General features: G+C 43.9%; 1 protein-coding gene across 1 annotated transcript in view; it reads right to left on the bottom strand.

Moving 5' to 3' along the window:
* LOC120548430 (multimerin-2-like) overlaps nucleotides 1-20,000 on the bottom strand; it is a 39,596-nt gene that overhangs the window by 15,428 nt on the left and 4,168 nt on the right. Inside the window, 5 exon segments of the mRNA XM_039784692.1 lie at nucleotides 2,354-2,534; nucleotides 2,537-2,922; nucleotides 5,986-6,066; nucleotides 6,376-6,482; nucleotides 8,151-8,273. Of these exon segments, the coding sequence (XP_039640626.1) occupies nucleotides 2,354-2,534; nucleotides 2,537-2,922; nucleotides 5,986-6,066; nucleotides 6,376-6,482; nucleotides 8,151-8,273 (878 nt within the window).

The raw sequence follows: 20,000 nt of genomic DNA, 5'->3' as shown, positions 1-20,000 counted from the left end.
TACGTCAGTGTGTCTGTGTGTGTGGGTGCGTGTGTGTGTCTGTGTGTGTCTGTGTGTGTGCGTCTGTGTGTGTACATGTCTGTGTGTATGTGTGTGTGAGTCTGTCTTTCTGTGTGTCTGTCTGTGTGTTTGTGTGCGTGCGTACATGCGTGCGTGTGTCTGTGTGTGTATGTGCGTGCATGCAAGCGTGTGTCTGTGTGTGTATGTGCGTGCATGCAAGCGTGCGTCTGTGCGTGCGTGTGTGTACCTCAGTGTGTCTGTGTGTGTGATTGTGTGTGTGTGTGTTTACGTCAGTCTGTCTGTGTGTGTGCGTCTGTCTTTCTGTGTGTGTGTGTGTACGTGTCTGTGTGTATGTGTGTGTGAGTCTGTCTTTCTGTGTGTGTGTGTGTGTGTCTCTGTGTGTGTGCGTGCGTGCGTGAGTGTGTGCATGCGTGCGTGCATGTGTGTCATTTGGATTCTTTACACTTTCTAAAATGGGAGGATGTTTCTCTACTTTTAATACTTTAACTACATTTTCCTGATGATACATTTTTAGTGCAGGACTTTAACTTGTAACAGAGTATTTTGACAGTGTTATATTAGTACTTTTACTTCAGTAATCTTGTTTGGACAGCGGTCAGCTGGCAGTGTTTCTGTGTAATCACTGTCAGCGTGATTTACGGAGTCGAGTCCACTTCCTGATTTTGGGACAAAACGTTGTGTGTTCTTCTGTTTTCTTCCTCTGACGTCTAGTTGTAAATGTCACAATTTAAAAAGGTAAGAGGACACTTTAATGAGCCATGTGGGGAACCACAGAGACGACACACACACACACACACACACACACACACACACACACACACACACACACACACACACACACACACACACACACACACATAGAGTGCGTGGCACTATCTTTGTGGGGACCCGTCATTGACATAATGCATTCCCTAGCCCCTTACCCTAACCTTAACCATCACAACTAGATGCCTAACCTTAACCCTTACCCTCACCCTAACCATAACCTAATTCTATCCCTAATCCTAAAACCAAGTCTTAACCCTCAAACAGCCCTTTAACTTGTGGGGTCCAGCATTTTGGCCCTACAAAGCTGTCGGGACCCCACAAGTATACTGGACTCCCGGTTTTTGGACCCCACAAATATAGTTAAACAAGAACACACACACACACACACACACACACACACACACACACACACACACACACACACACACACACACACACACACACACACACACACACACACATTAACACACACACACACACACACACACACACACACACACACACACACACACACACACACACACAGACATTCACACACACACACACACACACACACAGACATTCACACACACACACACACACTTTCTTTCTTGAAATATTGTAAGAAAAAAGTCTGAACATTTTAAGCTCTACTTACATAGTCTTACTGAAGGAAGATTTTCAATGTCTCATTCACATCCTATAACGGAACTATAACACACACACACACACACACACACACACACACACACACACACACACACACACACACACACACACACACACACACACACACACACACACTTCCTCCACAGGAAATCCTCTCTTTCTTCTGTCTCCATACGTGTGTGTGTGTGTGTGTTCTATAAGATGACTCTACATTAAACTTTGTGTGTCACCGGACCGGCATTACATCACTTCCTGCGTCCCGTGTGTTTGGGGATCCAGTCTCTCTCGAGTTCCCACAATGCTCTCTGTTCTCCCCGCCCTTTGACCTCGCTTTGACCAGCCTGCATGACATCATCCTTCCATCCATGACATCATCCTTCCATCCAGGACATCATCCTTCCATCCATGACATCATCCTGCCATCCATGACATCATCCTTACGGCAGTTTGTTTGGATTGGTTCCCTTCCTTTCTTTGGCGCTCATGATTCTTCTTTAACGTTTGAAAAATCAAAAAACTTTTTCTGACACTTTTTTGACACTCACACACACACACACACACACACACACACACACACACACACACACACACACACACACACACACACACACACACACACACACACACACACAGATAACACCCACTCACACACACACACACACACACACACACACACACACACACACACAACACACACACACACACACACACACACACATTTATAATGCCTTTGGCGCTTTTTAAAAATGCTTTTTAATTTTGTTTTTTAAATGCTTTTTGGACATTATTTTGGCATTTTTTTTCAGACTTCCTGCGCCCGCTTAACACCTTTTTTTAAATGTTAAAACTTTTGACATGTATTATTTTTGACTTTTTAAATGCTTTTTTAAAAACACTTTTTGTAAGGTAAACTCACCAGGAAGGCGGAGTTCCTGCGGCCCGTGGTCGAGGTGGTGCTGATGGTCGTGGGCGCTCCCAGCGGCGTGCGCTGTGTGATGGTGCTCCCGGCGCAGGGCGGGGGCTGGGGTGCGATGGGCGTGCGCTGTGTGATGGCGGCCGTGGTCCGGTTGCGGGGTGGGGGCTGGGGTGCGATGGCCGTGCGCTGTGTGATGGCGGCCGTGGTCGCGGTGCAGGTCTGGGGCTGTGTGATGGCGGCCGTGGTCCGGTGCAGGTCTGGGGCTGTGTGATGGCGGCCGTGGTCCCGGTGCAGGTCTGGGGCTGTGTGATGGCGGCCGTGGTCCCGGTGCAGGTCTGGGGCTGTGTGATGGCGGCCGTGGTCCGGTTGCAGGGCGGGGGCTGGGGTGCGATGGGCGTGCGCTGTGTGATGGCGGCCGTGGTCGCGGTGCAGAGCTGGGGGTGGGGTGCGATGGGCGGGCGGTGGGGTGGTGTGCGGGCTGTCCGGGTCGCCGGTGTGGTACGGCGCCTCGTGGTCGTTCTGTTCGCGGTTCGGGTCGTCGCGCTGCTGGAGCCGCTCTAGCTGCACACCTGAGACACCAGAGAGAGAGAGAGAGAGAGAGAGAGAGAGAGAGAGAGAGAGAGAGAGAGAGAGAGAGAGAGAGAGATATGTGTTATGGTTTGGTGTTATGCCTTGTATTTTGTTCTGTTCCTGTCTTGTTTGTATGGTGTATTCTGGTTTGTTTCCTGTTTTATTGTGAAAGTCTGGTTTTCTGTCTTGTCTCCATAGACAGTATATAATGGACCAACAGAGCCCGTTGCTCTGGACGGAGACCAGTGAAGGATGTGATGGCCAGCTTTACTGCGCAGCCTCCAACTGAGAGAGACAACGTAGATGTGACGTGAGCAACCTGTCTGAAAGTGTGAAGTCTTCTGGTAGCTGTGCCGAGAGAAATCTCAATCATTCCCAATCTTACAGAGACGGAGAGCGTAGGTATATGTAAGGAGATAACATAGGCACAGGCTAATTACTGATCACTAACATGCTAGTTAACATTAGTCATTAAACCTAAACAGATAATGGAAGTCCAAACTGCCTGTGAGCTTCTCCTGTACTATACGGTAATTCCTCTACTGTGTGACAGTAAGTCTCGTGGTTATGACCCAATCGTTAGCCTATTGTTATAAAAGCGTCTGCTACGGAGCCATAACGTGAGCTACAAGGTAATGGAGCCTTTTATACATTGTCGTGTTTCTTTAGAAATAAACAACGGACAAATAGAGTCTTTAAACTCTTCAGATGTAAAGTTATTCTCTGTCAAAGTGACGTAAAAAAAAAATGGCGGTCAGCGGAATGCTAACGGGAGGTGATGGCCAGGTAGCAACAAAATGGCGCCATAGGTGGCTCGAGTTCTGAAGCGAAGCTTACCCCCTTGCTTGTCTCTTGAGTTCTACTTCCTGTATTTTCCCTCTTTGTCTGATTGTCCTGCCCATACCTGTCAAGTTTTGGATTTGAAAATAAGGGAAATTTTCCGGCGCCCACCGCGAGCAGTCCCACCACCCCAACCAAGTTCCAGTATCCCTTACATTTTAAGACAGGTGTACAAGAAAGATGATGCAGAATGCTGAAAACATTTACAATTTATAACATTGCTTGTCTTTATATTTAGCCTACATTTTATTTTCATTCCACACATTCTTTTCATTTCATTTTGCTTTTCTTTTACAGTTTTTCTTTTAATTTCACGTAACTTTTCTTTAGTGAGTTATTGTATAAATTTGTTGCAGACTTTGCATTCTTTAAGACTGTGTATTAGTGGGCGGGGCCAGAGCGGTTCATTTTACATGAGAGTAGAGCGCAGACAGTTCTGTTGTCTAACGTCCTCCTATTCTCTGTAACAATCTTTCGTACCATTCTAAACATCCTTTCTCAACTTGCATTGCTATGGGGAATGCATAGTAAAGCCTTCAGAAGTTTTGGCAGCGCACCGTCTCTGTCGTAGCGTCCATCATCCGTCTCCGTTTGTTTTCTTCTTTTTTTCCCCACGTTGTCACTCATCATCTGACCTCACACACTAACCTCGCGACAACAGCCACCTACAGTACCTGTAGTAGGCATAGATATATGCTGTAGTAGGCTACTGCAGGTGGCAGTTATCGCGAGGCTAGTGACAGAGCTCAGATTGGGAATGTTTTTTTTTTTTTTTTACGGGCCTGGGGTATTATTATTTTTTAATAACGCAGGTTAAAATACGGGAGATTTACGGGAAAATACTAATACGGGGGGACGGCGGGAAAGAAGGGTAAAATACGGGACTCTCCCGGCCAAAACGGGATACTTGACAGGTATGGTCCTGCCCCGCCCTGATGTGTTTCACCTGATGTTACCACCTGTTCCTTGTTTGCTCCCTACCTCATGTATTTAACCTCTGTGTTTTGCTCCCTTGTGTCTCATGTCAGTTTGTTCCTGTTTGTGTGTTTGCCCGGCAGTTTCAGCATTTTGTATCCTTATGTTTTCTTTTTGTCACTTTTTCAGTTTATTTCAAACAAATTGTAAAAAAAAGTAACGTGGATAGTGACAAAAAATTGGGAAAAATGTCAAAATTTTGAGTGACAAAAGTGAAAAAAAATGGAAAAAAGTTGACAAATGTTGCAAGAGCTTGAAAAGTGTCGAAAGAAAGTGACAAAACATCAGGAAAAGTGATGGTGACGACCCAAAAAAAAAGTTTTCATTTAAAAGTTTGACCCAGAAAAACTATCAGTTGCACCAGGGTTGAACACTTGACAGAAGCGACAGAAGCGTCCGAATAAGAGCCGAGAGGAGCTGGAGTCTGGCCCCGGGCTGGCTCTGCTCGTAGCGATGACTCACCTCGGAGGCGTTTGTATTTTAAGGTGTTCCTGTTATTGTGTCCCGTGTGTTTCTGCCGCGCCGCGGCCCCGTTGATGGTTTAATTATGTGGCCTTCAGCTCGCAGGAAGTGGGTTGAATCGGAGGCGTGGTGGGAGCGCGCTGTACCGGGTCGAGGTGTGTTACCGCCTCTTTGTTTGTCTTTCTTTGTTACAGCGAGCCTCTAAAGGCCAGAGGTCTAGTTCACTCGGGAATTCTTTCCAAAAACACGGACTTGTTTTGATTCTCAGACATTTAATGGTATAAATATTTTAATGTTACGCTGCCGATGTTATTTTGGACATGGTGAACAAACTAGATTGAGACTGAAAGGGCAGAAAGAGTCAAAGATCCCTCTAAGCAACACATTCATATTTTTGTATGTGATTGAATTTTTTTTTTGGCGTTTTTTAACTTTGTTGGCACTTTTTTAGGCCGTTTTCCTCAAAGATTCAGGGCTTTAGCATAAACATTCAGGGCTGGAGCCCCTGGGGGGGGGGTGTGTGTGTGTGTGTGTGTTTCTCTGTATGTATCTGTGTGTGTGTCTGTGTGTGCGTGTGTGTCTGTGTTTATATGTGTGTGTGTGTGTGTGTCTGTCGTTCTGTGTGGGTGTGTCTCTCTGTATGTATGTGTGTATGTATATGTGTGTGCGTGTGTCTCTGTGTTTATGTGTGTGTGTGTGTGTGTGTGTGTGTGTGCGTGTGTCTCTGTGTTTATGTGTGTGTGTGTGTGTGTGTGTGTGTGTGTGTGTGTGTTTTCAGGTTGTACCTGGAACATGGAGCTCTGGTCTCACCGGTCCAGATCCTCCGACCAGATCCGAGCTTGCAGAATCCCGCTGTGTGTCAGAGACTGTCGGAGACAAACACAGAAAGCAGAAATCCAGCCTTGCATATCAATTTAGTTTCACAATAGTTTTTGGCCCGCCTAGTTGTGCGCCAAACCAAAAACTGAAAACAGCCTTTAAAGATATTCTCTTTCCCCAGTGTGGCCCTTAGAGAAATTGAGTTTGACACCCCTGCAAAGTTTAAACACAGCTTGTACTGCAGTAACAGATGTGAGTTCTTCCTTATCTCTGACCATTCATTTCTTTCACTTTACTTTGTCTGTTTGTGTCTGTAGATTTCTCCTAAATTAACGATCAGTGTGTTTATGACCCACCCGTGTCTTCACAGTTGCGTCCGCCGTATCCCGGACAGCAGTGCCACAGCAGAGCGCTGTAGATCTGCTGCTTCTGCCTGTACAGCGGCCGCGAGGACAGCTTGTACCTGGAAAGGAAAAAGAAAAGATGCAAAATCAGTCTTTTACCCCAAGTGAAGGAGTTCAAATACATTGGAGATTGGTGGGAGAATCGGCGCAGCGAGGGCGTTTTTACATTCAACTTATCGCACCGTTGTGACGAAAAGAGAGCCGAGCCAGAAGGCAAAGCTCTCGATCTACCGGTCAGTTTTCGTTCCTACCCTCACCTATGGGATTTCAAGAGTCGATTAACGATTATTTTCATTGGCGATAAATCGATAAATGTTTTTTTTTAAATTAAATATTAAATATTATAACATAAAAATGTTTCATTCCAGTTTCTTAAAGTCCAAGCTGTTGTCCAAACCCCAAAGATATTCCATTTGCATGCGATATAAAAACAAAATAAAGCAGGAAATCTCCATATTTGCAACATGACATCATGACTTTGCGTAAACATACACGCCACTTTCTAAAGCCAAGTGCCGTGTTATTGATAGGTTTGGTATTTGTGCATGCAGGTGTTTGAATGTATCTCATCTATTCTAAGGAGCTTCTATGGACGAGTCAGTTTTAAGGTGACACGGTCTCACAGGAAACCCCCCCTAGCTTAGAATGTGTAAATCTATTATGAGTTTGGGTACAACCTTCACACAGAGGAATTGGAGCCTTGAATGTGAGAATCTATTAGGAGCATCGGCCATAAAAGGTGCAGGTTAAGAGTAAACTGGTGCGCTGAAATAGATATTTTGGGCTGTGTGAGCACAAAAAGAGTTTAAAAAGGGTCCATTTTTGCTGTGCATGTGGGTCACCCTTGGGCAGACACGTCTGTACGCTCACGGTTGTCTCGTTGTCGTGAGAGTCTGTTCACCGTTTTGAATAAAGCTGCATTTGGTTTGAATTCATCGGACCGGTCGTCATCTTGGAAGTCTCCGAACATCATTTCTGAGTTATCACACGATAACAGTTATCTGGACGCATTTTGAGCTATCCGCGTGTATGTCTACGCTGTATACAGCGGACGGCAGTCTGCAACGTCACAGCGTAAACATACACGGCACTTCTAAAGCCACGTGGCGTGTTATCGCGAGGCTACGGTTGAGTTTAGGAAACATGACACGTGTTTGACCCATCCTCCCCCCCCGAACAACCTCCCTACGCAAATTTTCACCCTTTCATATTACTCGCTAAGGCGTCAATTCACACGCATTCGCAAGGTAATGTTCAGTTCAGTTCAGTTCAGTCACTTTATTATCCCAAATGGGAAACCTGATATGCAATCAGGACTGAAAGATAAAAAGAAACATACAAATAGAGACAACAATACAAGACATGAGTAGATTTCCTGTATGTAATACACACACAACACCATGTATCACCAGTGGAACAATCTCTAAAAACATGACAAGTACTATATTACATGTGCAAATTAAGCGGAGTTATTGCAAATGGGACAAAGGAGTTTTTACCCCTATTGGTCTTAAACCGAGGTACTCTAAATCTGCGACCTGATGGGAGTATTACAAACTCAGAGTGAAGGGGGGTGGTATGTGGCGTACGAATTGGCGTGTCATACATACGCCACTTCATGACATCAGTCTGTGAAAGCAGGACTTCTTACGGTAACAGTAAGTATTTGTACTTTTACTGCAGTAAAGTATCCAAGTAACTTATTGTTGTAATTGTCGTGTACTCACATGGGCAGCTGGCAGTCGGGCGCCCCGCTCGGACACGGACTCTGAGACTTCATGACATACTTCTCTGATCCACACACCGCCGCCGTGGTAACCACACGCCTCTGCACGAACGCACACCAGTTCCTGCAAACACACACACACACACACACACACACACACACAGCTGTAGTGAATAAAGCCAACTATAAACACGCGTGTGATGAGGTCAGAGGGCGACATACGTCAGGTGTGTTTGGTATTTTGACGGGGTCACTCTGCTGTGTGTGTGTGTGTGTGTGTGTGTGTGTGTGTGTGTGTGTGTGTGTGTGTGTGTGTGTGTGTGTGTGTGTGTGGAGTCACAAGAAAAGAGCCCTGAGGGTTTTAAACTTTGTGGTTTGACAACATTCAACATACTTCTGATAAATTTACCTCCTAAACACTCACTGGATAATCTGGAAAACACTTTGTGGTCGGGCCTGAGGCCACTGAGGGGAAGTAAAACTACTACAGGAGTCACAAGATGACCATATAGACACACAAAACGACTACAAACAGTCACAAGATGACCATATAGACACACAAAACGACTACAAACAGTCACAAGATGACCATATAGACACACAAAACGACTACAAACAGTCACAAGATGAACATACAGACACACAAAACGACTACCAAGAGTCACAAGATGACCATATAGACACACAAAACGACTACCAAGAGTCACAAGATGACCATATAGACACACAAAACGACTACCAAGAGTCACAAGATGACCATATAGACACACAAAACGACTACCAAGAGTCACAAGATGACCATATAGACACACAAAACAAAACGCAAGACGCAAGATGACTATGAAGAGATGAAAAATGATCATGGAAAGATGAAAAAGGACTACAAGGAGATACAAAACAACCATAAAGAGAATATAAATTTTCTTTAAAACTTGCCATTTTCAGCGTCTAGTTTGCAAGCCTTAAGCTTGTTGTTTCCACCAGAAACAGAGAGGGGAAGCTGAGGGCCAATAATGACCATAAAGAAATGCAAAATGACCCAAAAAATGCAAAATGACTACAGAGACAGTTCTCTCATAATCTGTCCATGGCTGCAGGATATTTAGAGTTACAAATATCAGAGATTTATTGATATTATTTCAGATTTAAGTTGTTTATTTGGCGTTCATGTATCACCAGGACTTTAATGTATTTTTTGTCTGTGTTGGCCAGCGTCCCCGTTAGTGCCCCCTCTGCCTTCTCCAGTCTAGTTAAACCTCCATGGTGTTGTGTGTGTGTGTGTGTCTGTCTGTGTGTGTGTATGTGTGTGTCTGTGTGTGTGTGTTTGTGTGTGTATGTCTGTGTCTATGTGTGTGTGTGTGCTTGTGTGCATGTGCATGTGTGTGTACGTGTGCATACATGTGTGTATGTGTTTGTGTGTGTGTGCATGTGTGTGTGTGTGCATGTGTGTGTGTGTGTGCATGTGTGTACATTTACGTGTGTGCATGTGTGTGTGTGTGCATGTGTGTGTGTGTGCATGTGTGTGTGTGTGCATGTGTGTGTGTGTGCATGTGTGTACATTTACGTGTGTGCGTGTGTGTTCGTGTGTGTGTGCGTGTGTGTGTGTGTTTACTGTAACGTCCGACTGTTTGTCTGGTCACTTCCTGTCCATTTTGGCCGACAGAGTTCAAATCTCCATGGTGTGTGTGTGTGTGTGTGTGTGTGTGTGTGTGTGTGTTTGTGTGTTCAGCTCCACTTTAATGTTTCCTAATCGCTGCTGCTGTTTCTGGAAGTGACTCTTTATACAAACATTCATTCAGTATTCAGGGTTTCTGACTTTATAATGAAAATATTTTCCCAAAGCTGCCAGAGGACCAAATGTCCCCCCCAGCAGGAGGACTGTGTGTCTGTCTTTAACTCTGTAACTGTCTGTTCAGAATAAATGATGACGTTGTGTCACCGAACTGTGACTGCTGAGTATGTTCCTCTTCTCCCAGAGTCAGAAACAGGATCTGGTGAGAATATATATACACAAAGAAATATGAATCCATTGTTTCTACATGAGAACAAACTCCTCTGACTCAGAAAACCCCCTGTGTCATTTCCTGTAGAGAGCTGTGACATCAGCACAGGAACACACACACACACACACACACACAATTTAGCTGACGCTTTTATCCAAAGCAACTTACAGTTGCTATATACAGTGCCTTGCGAAAGTATTCGGCCCCCTTGAACGTTTCGACCTTTTGCCACATTTCAGGCCTCAAACATAAAGATATAAAACTGTAATTTTTTGTGAAGAATCAACAAGTGGGTCCCAATTATGAAGTGGAACGAAATTCATTGGCTATTTCAAACTTTTTTAACAAATAAAAAACTGAAAAAGTGGGCGTGCAAAATTATTCAGCCCCTTTACTTTCAGTGCAGCAAACTCTCTCCAGAAGTTCAGTGAGGATCTCTGAATGATCCAATGTTGACCTAAATGACTAATGATGATAAATAGAATCCAGCTGTGTGTAATCAAGTCTCCGTATAAATGCACCTGCTCTGTGATAGTCTCAGAGGTCCGTGTAAAGCGCAGAGAGCATCATGAAGAACAAGGAACACACCAGGCAGGTCCGAGATACTGTTGTGGAGAAGTTTAAAGCCGGATTTGGATACAAAAAGATTTCCCAAGCTTTAAACATCCCAAGGAGCACTGTGCAAGCGATAATATTGAAATGGAAGGAGTATCAGACCACTACAAATCTACGAAGACCCGGCCGTCCCTCTAAACTTTCAGCTCATACAATGAGAAGACTGATCAGAGATGCAGCCAAGAGGCCCATGATCACTCTGGATGAACTGCAGAGATCTACAGCTGAGGTGGGAGACTCTGTCCATAGGACAACAATCAGTCGTATACTGCACAAATCTGGCCTTTATGGAAGAGTGGCAAGAAGAAAGCCATTTCTTAAAGATATCCATAAAAAGTGTTGTTTAAAGTTTGCCAAAAGCCACCTGGGAGACACACCAAACATGTGGAAGAAGGTGCTGTGGTCAGATGAAACCAAAATCGAACTTTTGGCAACAATGCAAAACGTTATGTTTGGCGTAAAAAGCAACACAGCTCATCACCCTGAACACACCATCCCCACTGTCAAACATGGTGGTGGCAGCATCATGGTTTGGGCCTGCTTTTCTTCAGCAGGGACAGGGAAGATGGTTAAAATTGATGGGAAGATGGATGGAGCCAAATACAGGACCATTCTGGAAGAAAACCTGATGGAGTCTGCAAAAGACCTGAGACTGGGACGGAGATTTGTCTTCCAACAAGACAATGATCCAAAACATAAAGCAAAATCTACAATGGAATGGTTCACAAATAAACATATCCAGGTGTTAGAATGGCCAAGTCAAAGTCCAGACCTGAATCCAATCGAGAATCTGTGGAAAGAACTGAAAACTGCTGTTCACAAACGCGCTCTCCATCCAACCTCACTGAGCTCGAGCTGTTTTGTAAGGAGGAATGGGCAAAAATGTCAGTCTCTCGATGTGCAAAACTGATAGAGACATACCCCGCAGCTTATAGCTGTACGCGCAGCAAAAGGTGGCGCTACAAAGTATTAACTTAAGGGGCTGAATAATTTTGCACGCCCAATATTTCAGTTTTTTATTTGTTTAAAAGGTTTGAAATATCCAATAAATTTCGTTCCACTTCATAATTGGGACCCACTTGTTGTTGATTCTTCACAAAAAATTACAGTTTTATATCTTTATGTTTGAGGCCTGAAATGTGGCAAAAGGTCGAAAAGTTCAAGGGGGCCGAATACTTTCGCAAGGCACTGTATGTCAAAGGTTGCAACTAGGGTTTAAGTGCCTTGCTCAGGGACACATTGATTGATGTAATGCAGTAGGAATTGAACCCAGGTCTCCCACACCAAAGGCATGTGTCCCATCCACTGCGCCATCACCATCCCCCCCCCACACACACATACACACACACACACACACACACATATACAGAGAGAGACAGACACACACACACACACACACACACACACACACACACACACACACACACACACACACACACACACACACACACATGCATACAGAGACACACATACACACACACACACACACACACACACACACACGCATACACACACACACATACACACACACACACACACACACACACATACACACACACATACACACACACACATACACACATACACACATACACACATACACACATACATTTGCATACAGATACATACACACACATACACACATACACACACACACACACACACACATACACACACACACATACAGAGACACACACACACACACACACACACACACACACACACACACACAGAGACACACACACAGACACACACAAACACACACACACATACAGAGACACACACACACACACACACACACACACACACACACACACACACACACACACACACACACACACACACACACACACACACACCAAATATCCTGCAGCTGTGGACAGATTATGAGAGAATGGACCTTTTTTCACAGCAGACATGTTGACTTGTCATAGTAGGAAAAGCTCAGCTGAGATTGATAACCTTAACGATGGCTCAGTTCCATCAAGTGTCCCAGTAAGAGATTTCAGTGAGTCAGCATGACCAATACCAGGACCTCTCCTAAGTGGAATGCAGCCATCAGTAATGGTTTAATACCAGGACCTCTCCTAAGTGGAATGCAGCCATCAGTAATGGTTTAATACCAGGACCTCTCCTAAGTGGAATGCAGCCATCAGTAATGGTTTAATACCAGGACCTCTCCTAAGTGGAATGCAGCCATCAGTAATGGTTTAATACCAGGACCTCTCCTAAGTGGAATGCAGCCATCAGTAATGGTTTAATACCAGGACCTCTCCTAAGTGGAATGCAGCCATCAGTAATGGTTTAATACCAGGACCTCTCCTAAGTGGAATGCAGCCATCAGTAATGGTTTTGAATACACCTCTGCTTTTCCTACTATGGCATGTCAACATGTCTGCCGTGAAAAGGGTCTATCAGACTAGCTTAGTGTGAAGTGTGGATTTGGGGAGTGGTGCTTAACGACTGTCCATGTGCTGCTAGAAACATGGGTGTGACACTTGATGACCAACTCTCCTTCACTGCCGACATTGCTGACAACTACCCAATCATGTAGATACATGCTGCACAACATCAGAAGGATGCGTCCCCTTCTAACGCAGAAGAAGGCGGCTCAGGTTCTGGTTCTGGTTCAGGTTCTCGGGACCCATATCCTCAGAGTGATTGGAGGACTTGTTGTTCTTTCAAGTCGTTTTGCATTTCTCCCTAGTGTTGCATCCACTTCTACTCGTTTTACATCTCTTTGTATATATTCATTTTTCGTCTCTTCGTAGTCGTTTTAGTATCCAGTTGTTTTATATAATTTTATTTTTGTTTGTTTTTTTGTCATTTTTTGTCATTTTTTGGTCGTTTTTTGTCGTTTTTTTGGTCACTTTTTTGCCGTTTTTTTGTTCGCTTGTTTGTCATTTGTAGTATCAGTTGTTTTAGTATCCAGTTGTTTTAGTATCCAGTTGTTTTAGTATCCAGATGTTTTAGTATCCAGTTGTGTAGTATCCAGTTGTGTAGTATCCAGTTGTGTAGTATCCAGGGTTACTGAAGCCCATATCTTTTCCTGCAGGTGAGTTTAAGACATCAGCGGTGGACTGAGAGGAAATGTGGAGATCTGAGATCGCTGGAACAACATCAGAGAAAGTTCATCTTTAATCTTAACTTGTCCCGCCAGACTGAAACCTCTTCTTTATCCTAGCCTTAGCTCCCCTGCAGCTTAACCTCAGGTATTTATATATATTACTCATGTCTTTGTTCAGTCTGAGAAAATACATTTGTAAAAATCCTGGAGATACATTTTTTGTTTTTGCAGAAATCTCCTGTGGGATGTTCTTCTAAGTCTGATGCGTCTGAGCGATGATGAGATGCGAGTCAGGAAAACGGATAAGATGATTCAGAAGTAGAACTTGCATGTTCGCAGTTTGTTGTTGTCTCCAGTGGTGTAGTAGTGGGTATACTGTACTGTACATGTATGGGCCAGGATGGGGGAGGAGGGGATATCATAGTGTAGTATGATATTTGATATTCATTTCCTGGATTCTGATACACTTTTTTGCACAAATTTACAGTGGAAATACCTTTATTTAGCCTATGCATAGACAAAAAACACAGATGACAATTCAAAGTTTGTACAGGAATAAAGTTGGAAATGAGGAACAAGTGATTTAATAGCTAAAGAGCAGTACGAGCTAGCTATGAGTCAAACCTAGAATCTTCTGATCCGTGGTTAAACAGAAAAAAAACGACAAAAGCGTCAAAAAAGTTGTCAAAAACCTAGAAAAAAAAGGTAAATAAAAAGGCTTTAAAATTAGTCCAACGTCAGAAAAAAACTAAATGTTGGAAAAAAACATCAACATGAAGATGTTAAAAAAAGCATCCAAAACTTCAGAAAAAACAAGTCAAAAACGTTGGAAAAACGCCAAAGAAAGCGCCTAAAACACGTGTCAAACTCGAGGCCCGCGGGCCAAACCCGGCCACTCGTAGATTTTGATCCGGGCCGCACATCAATTTAGGTTCTCAATAAATTTTGGCCCGCCAAAGTTTTTGTCACTTTTTCAACCTTTTTGCCACTTTTTCGGGTGCTTTTTTCAATGCCTTTTGTTCCCGTTATTTAGTTTTTGTAACCCGCTACCAGCAGGTTGTAAACAATCCTCCTTGGAGCTCAACACTGCAAAAACTAAGGAGCTCTGCTGTGGCGGCAGAAACAAGGCATCACCTCTGTTCCAGCCACTTAGCATCCAGGGTCAGCCAGTGGAACAAGTGGAGGTATTTTGGTACCTGGGCACAGAAATAGACACTTCCCTGTCCTTTTCACAACACACAGACACAACATACAAAAAATCACAACAGCGTCTACACCTGCTCAGGAAACTCAGAACCTTTGAGGATCAGTAAGGACGTGTTAACTTGGGTTTACCGCTCCCTCATTGAATCAGTTCTCACTTTCAATATCTCTTCCCGGTACAACCAACTCACCATCAAACACAAAACAAGACTTTCATGCATAGTGAATCACGCTGCCAAAATAACTGGCTCCCCCCATGCTCCCCTATCTGAGCTGTACAGCCGCTCAGTGATCAGGAAAGCCAACCTGATCACCCCCTCCATCACTCCTTCCAGCTATTACCATCAGGCAGGCGTTTTAGGGTACCATTAGCCCGAAAAACATCTAGAGGAAATCCTTCATCCCATCTGCAATAGCCATATTGAATAGCACAAAATGAACACCACAGTGAGCTGATACCTCAATTAACCCCATGTCTTGTTTTTACATGTCTGTATGAATGTCTCTTTGTAACTGGAGCCTTGTCAAAGACAATTTTCTGGAACCCTGTGTAACAGACGATAAAGTATTATCTTATCTTATCTTATCTATGATGGCTAAGAAACTTTTTTTCTGCCTTTTTTGGGGCTTTATGTCGACCAAACTGTAAGAGAGAAGACTATACGAGACATCATGACACAGATATTTGACTTTTTCTCTTAAATAAAAGCATGTCAATAAACATGTCTGGCCCTTGGTGGGAGTCTCTTTTTCCAGTGTGGCCCTTAGTGAAGTTGAGTTTGACACCCCTGGCCTAAAAGGTCAAAAAACAAGTCAAAGGTGTTGAAAAAAGCGTCAAAAACCATAAAAAGGCTGTGAGAAGATGAGATGCCGTTGGAACAACCCAAAGTTTAATTCCAGGGGTTACTTTTTTGATAAACGATTGTAATTTCCTCCTTGAGTATTATTGCCTAACGTAAACTCAAATAGAAAGTGGAGACGCTCACACTTTGACACATTGTTGTTGTTCTTCTGTGATAAAATAAAAGCATCCTTGGTTTACGAAAGGTCCCAAAATATCTGCAGGATTGTGTGGAGGAACGCTTCAAACTGAAGAGATGGAAACTCCCCAACACAAACATGCGGCCGTTTGGTTTAATTTTGTAGCCGTCAGTCACGTTGTAAGAAACAGAAGACATCGCTGATCTTTATTTCAAAGTGTCACAGCCGCACAGCTGTGATCTGTCAAACTGTCACTTTTAATCCGCCATTTGACCTCGACTCAACCTGAGAGAGACAGAGAAAAACAAGCTGCAGGTCCAAGAGTTCAGCCAGAGTCTCGAACGAGACTGAAGGACAGGGCCGGCCCGTGGTTTTGGGCTGAGGCCTGAATGTTTACGTCTGGCTCCGCCTCTGAACACACAGAGGGCCCTATCTTAACCATCTGAGAGCACGGTGTGCAGCGCCTGGTGCAGGTGTGTTTAGGGCGTGTCCAAATCCACTTTTGCTAGTTTGACGGAGGTAAAAAAGAGTCTGTGTGCCGGGCGCCTGGTTCTAAAGGGTTGTACTTAGTGTCTTCATTAATCAGAGGTGTGTTTTGGGCGTAACATGCAATCAACCAATCAGAGATCATCTCCCATTCATCAACCAATCAGAGATCATCTCCCATTCCCTTTAAAAGCCAGGCGCGTTTGGACCTTGGAGCATTGCTGTTATGATGGAGGATTTGCACCGTAATATTTTTATTAGTAATCTTCTGCATGTGTGTGTGTGTGTGTGTGTGTGTGTGCTGCTGTGTGTCCCTGTGTGTGTAACAAGCATAGTGTGTGCGCGCTGTGTACGAGCCTAGGAGCATTTTACTAATGCTCTGTTAAAATAACAATGAAATGCTGCGTTATTGACTTTAGACCAGGTTTTTGTTGGTCAATGGGGCGATCACTTCCCTCTGCCTCAAGATAGCAATACTCCCAGAATGCACCTGAACACACCTCCCTGTAAGACCAGCACGCCCAGAATGCACCTGAACACACCTCCCTGTAAGACCAGCACGCCCAGAATGCACCTGAACACACCTCCCTGGAAGACCAGCACACCCAGAATGCACCTGAACACACCTCCCTGGAAGACCAGCACACCCATGGGCCACAGATGGGTGCAGGTGCATTTACTATTTAAACGACGTGAGCGCTGGACGGGAAATTGACACTTGCGTCGGGCTTGGCGCCGCGCTGAAGATAGGGCCCACAATGAGCCGAACAAGTTGTCAGTCATCTGGCGAGAACACTGTGCTGTCCTACGCTGTGACAAGAGTGTGTAAATGAAACATTACGTTGTTACATTTTACTAATTTAGTGATCGGTCGGTGTAATTTCAACATAGGTCAACAAAAGAAAATGCCAGTTGTGCGTTGCAGAGCGCCACCTACTGTAGCAAAGGTAGACTCACTCTCGTCACTTTTCCCCACTCATGTATACGGGGAGAACTGGCATATAACCTGATTATTATACCGTTACTGCTGTGCATGTAAACGCACTGACAGACTCTCAGCAGTGTGTCGTACAGTCCACGTTCAGCGTCTCAGCTGCAGAATCTGTCCAACCTGCATGATCTTCAGTCTGATAACACCGCCTTTAAAATCCGCTTTTCTTTCAGCGCCATCCTTTCATCTGCCAGCTGCGTGTCTGCGTGTCTCGATAGTCACGTTATCTGCAGCTTCAGCTCTCTTTCATCTGAATCCGTCTGCTCACCGAGCTTCTTCTTTTTCTTTTGTTCAAGTTGGGTGAACTTTTACTTTGAAAGGATTTCAGTGAGGCCTTCGTGTTAAGACCAGAGAGAGGTAGCGGGGTCACAACACCTTTGAGAGGTGAGAACAAAGCTGGAAGGGCCACCGTGACAGACTGCTGCCGAAGAAATAAGAGCGCAGAGACAGGAAGACTTTACTTCAAAATAAGAGCATATGTTTCGCTTGATCTCTCTTGATCTGCAGCTAATTGAAACCAATAGCTGGAAGGCAATCTTTCTAAAAACTAATGATCAGGAAAATGGTCAGGATGTAAAGTAAATGTTACATTTCTTTATTTGAACAAAGAACATTGACCTTAAACAAGGAGAGATGTAACATATCGCCAAACCCATGTACCCAAGACCAAGACCCAAGACTCCATGTAAATAATCAGGACTTTTAGTGTGTATAGAGCCAGCATATCTCCACCAGACTCCATGTAAATAATCAGGACTTTTAGCGTGTATAGAGCCAGCATATCTCCACCAGACTCCGTATAAATAATCAGGACTTTTAGCGTGTATAGAGCCATCATATCTCCACCAGACTCCATGTAAATAATCAGGACTTTTAGCGTGTATAGAGCCAGCATATTTCCACCAGACTCCATGTAAATAATCAGGACTTTTAGCGTGTATAGAGCCAGCATATCTCCACATGTAAATGGGTGAATTAAGGGTTTATTTCAACCACACCAGAGTGGTGATTGTTGGAACAGTGGAAAGATGAACCAAGACGGCTTTTGATAGTTTATTTAGTTTCTGTCCACTTTGAATGAAGTGTGTTTTACGATGATAAAAGTCCTGATTATTTACATGGAGTCTGGTGTAGTTTGGCGATGGTGATTTCGGGGCTGTTTCATGTTAAACTAAAAGGATCTTACTCTTTAACTAAAAGGTCTATCTCTGTAGGGATCCATCCCATAATGTTGTCAGACACTTAGAATAATAATCTGAGTCTGTCAGCGGCAAAAACTGAACTTTTAGTGGACGCTAACTGACGCTGAACATTAGTCCTGTAGGGTTACATTACAGCTTGTTTATTGCTTACAACTGGACCAATTTCAAAGATTCTTGTTCCCAGCATTCACTCAGACACAAAAACATGAGAAAATAGAAAAAAAACCTTTAAATGTACAAGTCAACGGAATAAAACACTCCAAAGTCTTGGATCTTCTCTTCTTGCAACCAAAGAACAAACTTTTCCACCTCCACTTCATCTACACTTAACTACCTGTTGACCCCTGACCCCTGGAGCATGTGTAACCCCCCCCCATCCCCCCTGACCCCCCGACCAATCAACCCTGAGTCTCGGATGATAACAACGAGGCTAAAAACAACAGAGCAAAGCTGGAAAGCTGCTTTCTATTACAGCGACACAAAGAGCCCTGTCATCAGCGTGCCGGCCATTTAAAACGTCTCACTGCTAATGGACACACATACACATACACACACACGCACACACACACACACACACGCACACACACACTAATGGAGGGTTGTTTTGTCAATGTAAGAGCCCCCCAGGGATCATTTTATCAGGAAATCTGGGGTTTAATGTGTGGATGAGGGTCAGAATAGTGACGGTGTGTTCGAGCGCGCTCGGGACCTTTTCATCGTCTCATTTGTACGGTGGCCGACAGCGCCAAACGCACGGCAACGTAATGAAACACACGCAAACAGACAAAACACATCTTCATTAATTTGACAACACGATGCGCAGCATTTAGCAAATACACACAACTCAACCCAATAAACACAACACAACAAAATACACAAAACACAACAAAATACACAAAACACAACCAAATACACACAACACAACAAAATACACAAAACACAACAAAATACACAAAACACAACCAAATACACACAACACAACAAAATACACAAACACAACAAAATACACAAAACTCAACCATATACACACAACACAACAAAATACACAAACACAACAAAATACACAAAACTCAACCATATACACACAACACAACCAAATACACAAACACACTGCAAATACACACAACACAACCATATACACACAACACAACCAAATACACAAAACACAACAAAATACACACAACACAACAAAATACACAAACACAACAAAATACACAAAACTCAACCATATACACACAACACAACCAAATACACAAACACACTGCAAATACACACAACACAACCATATACACACAACACAACC

This window comes from Perca fluviatilis, chromosome 19 (genome assembly GCF_010015445.1).
Source record: "Perca fluviatilis chromosome 19, GENO_Pfluv_1.0, whole genome shotgun sequence".
NCBI classification, from domain to species: Eukaryota; Metazoa; Chordata; class Actinopteri; order Perciformes; family Percidae; genus Perca; species Perca fluviatilis.
This window is presented reverse-complemented; position numbering and strand designations above follow the sequence as displayed.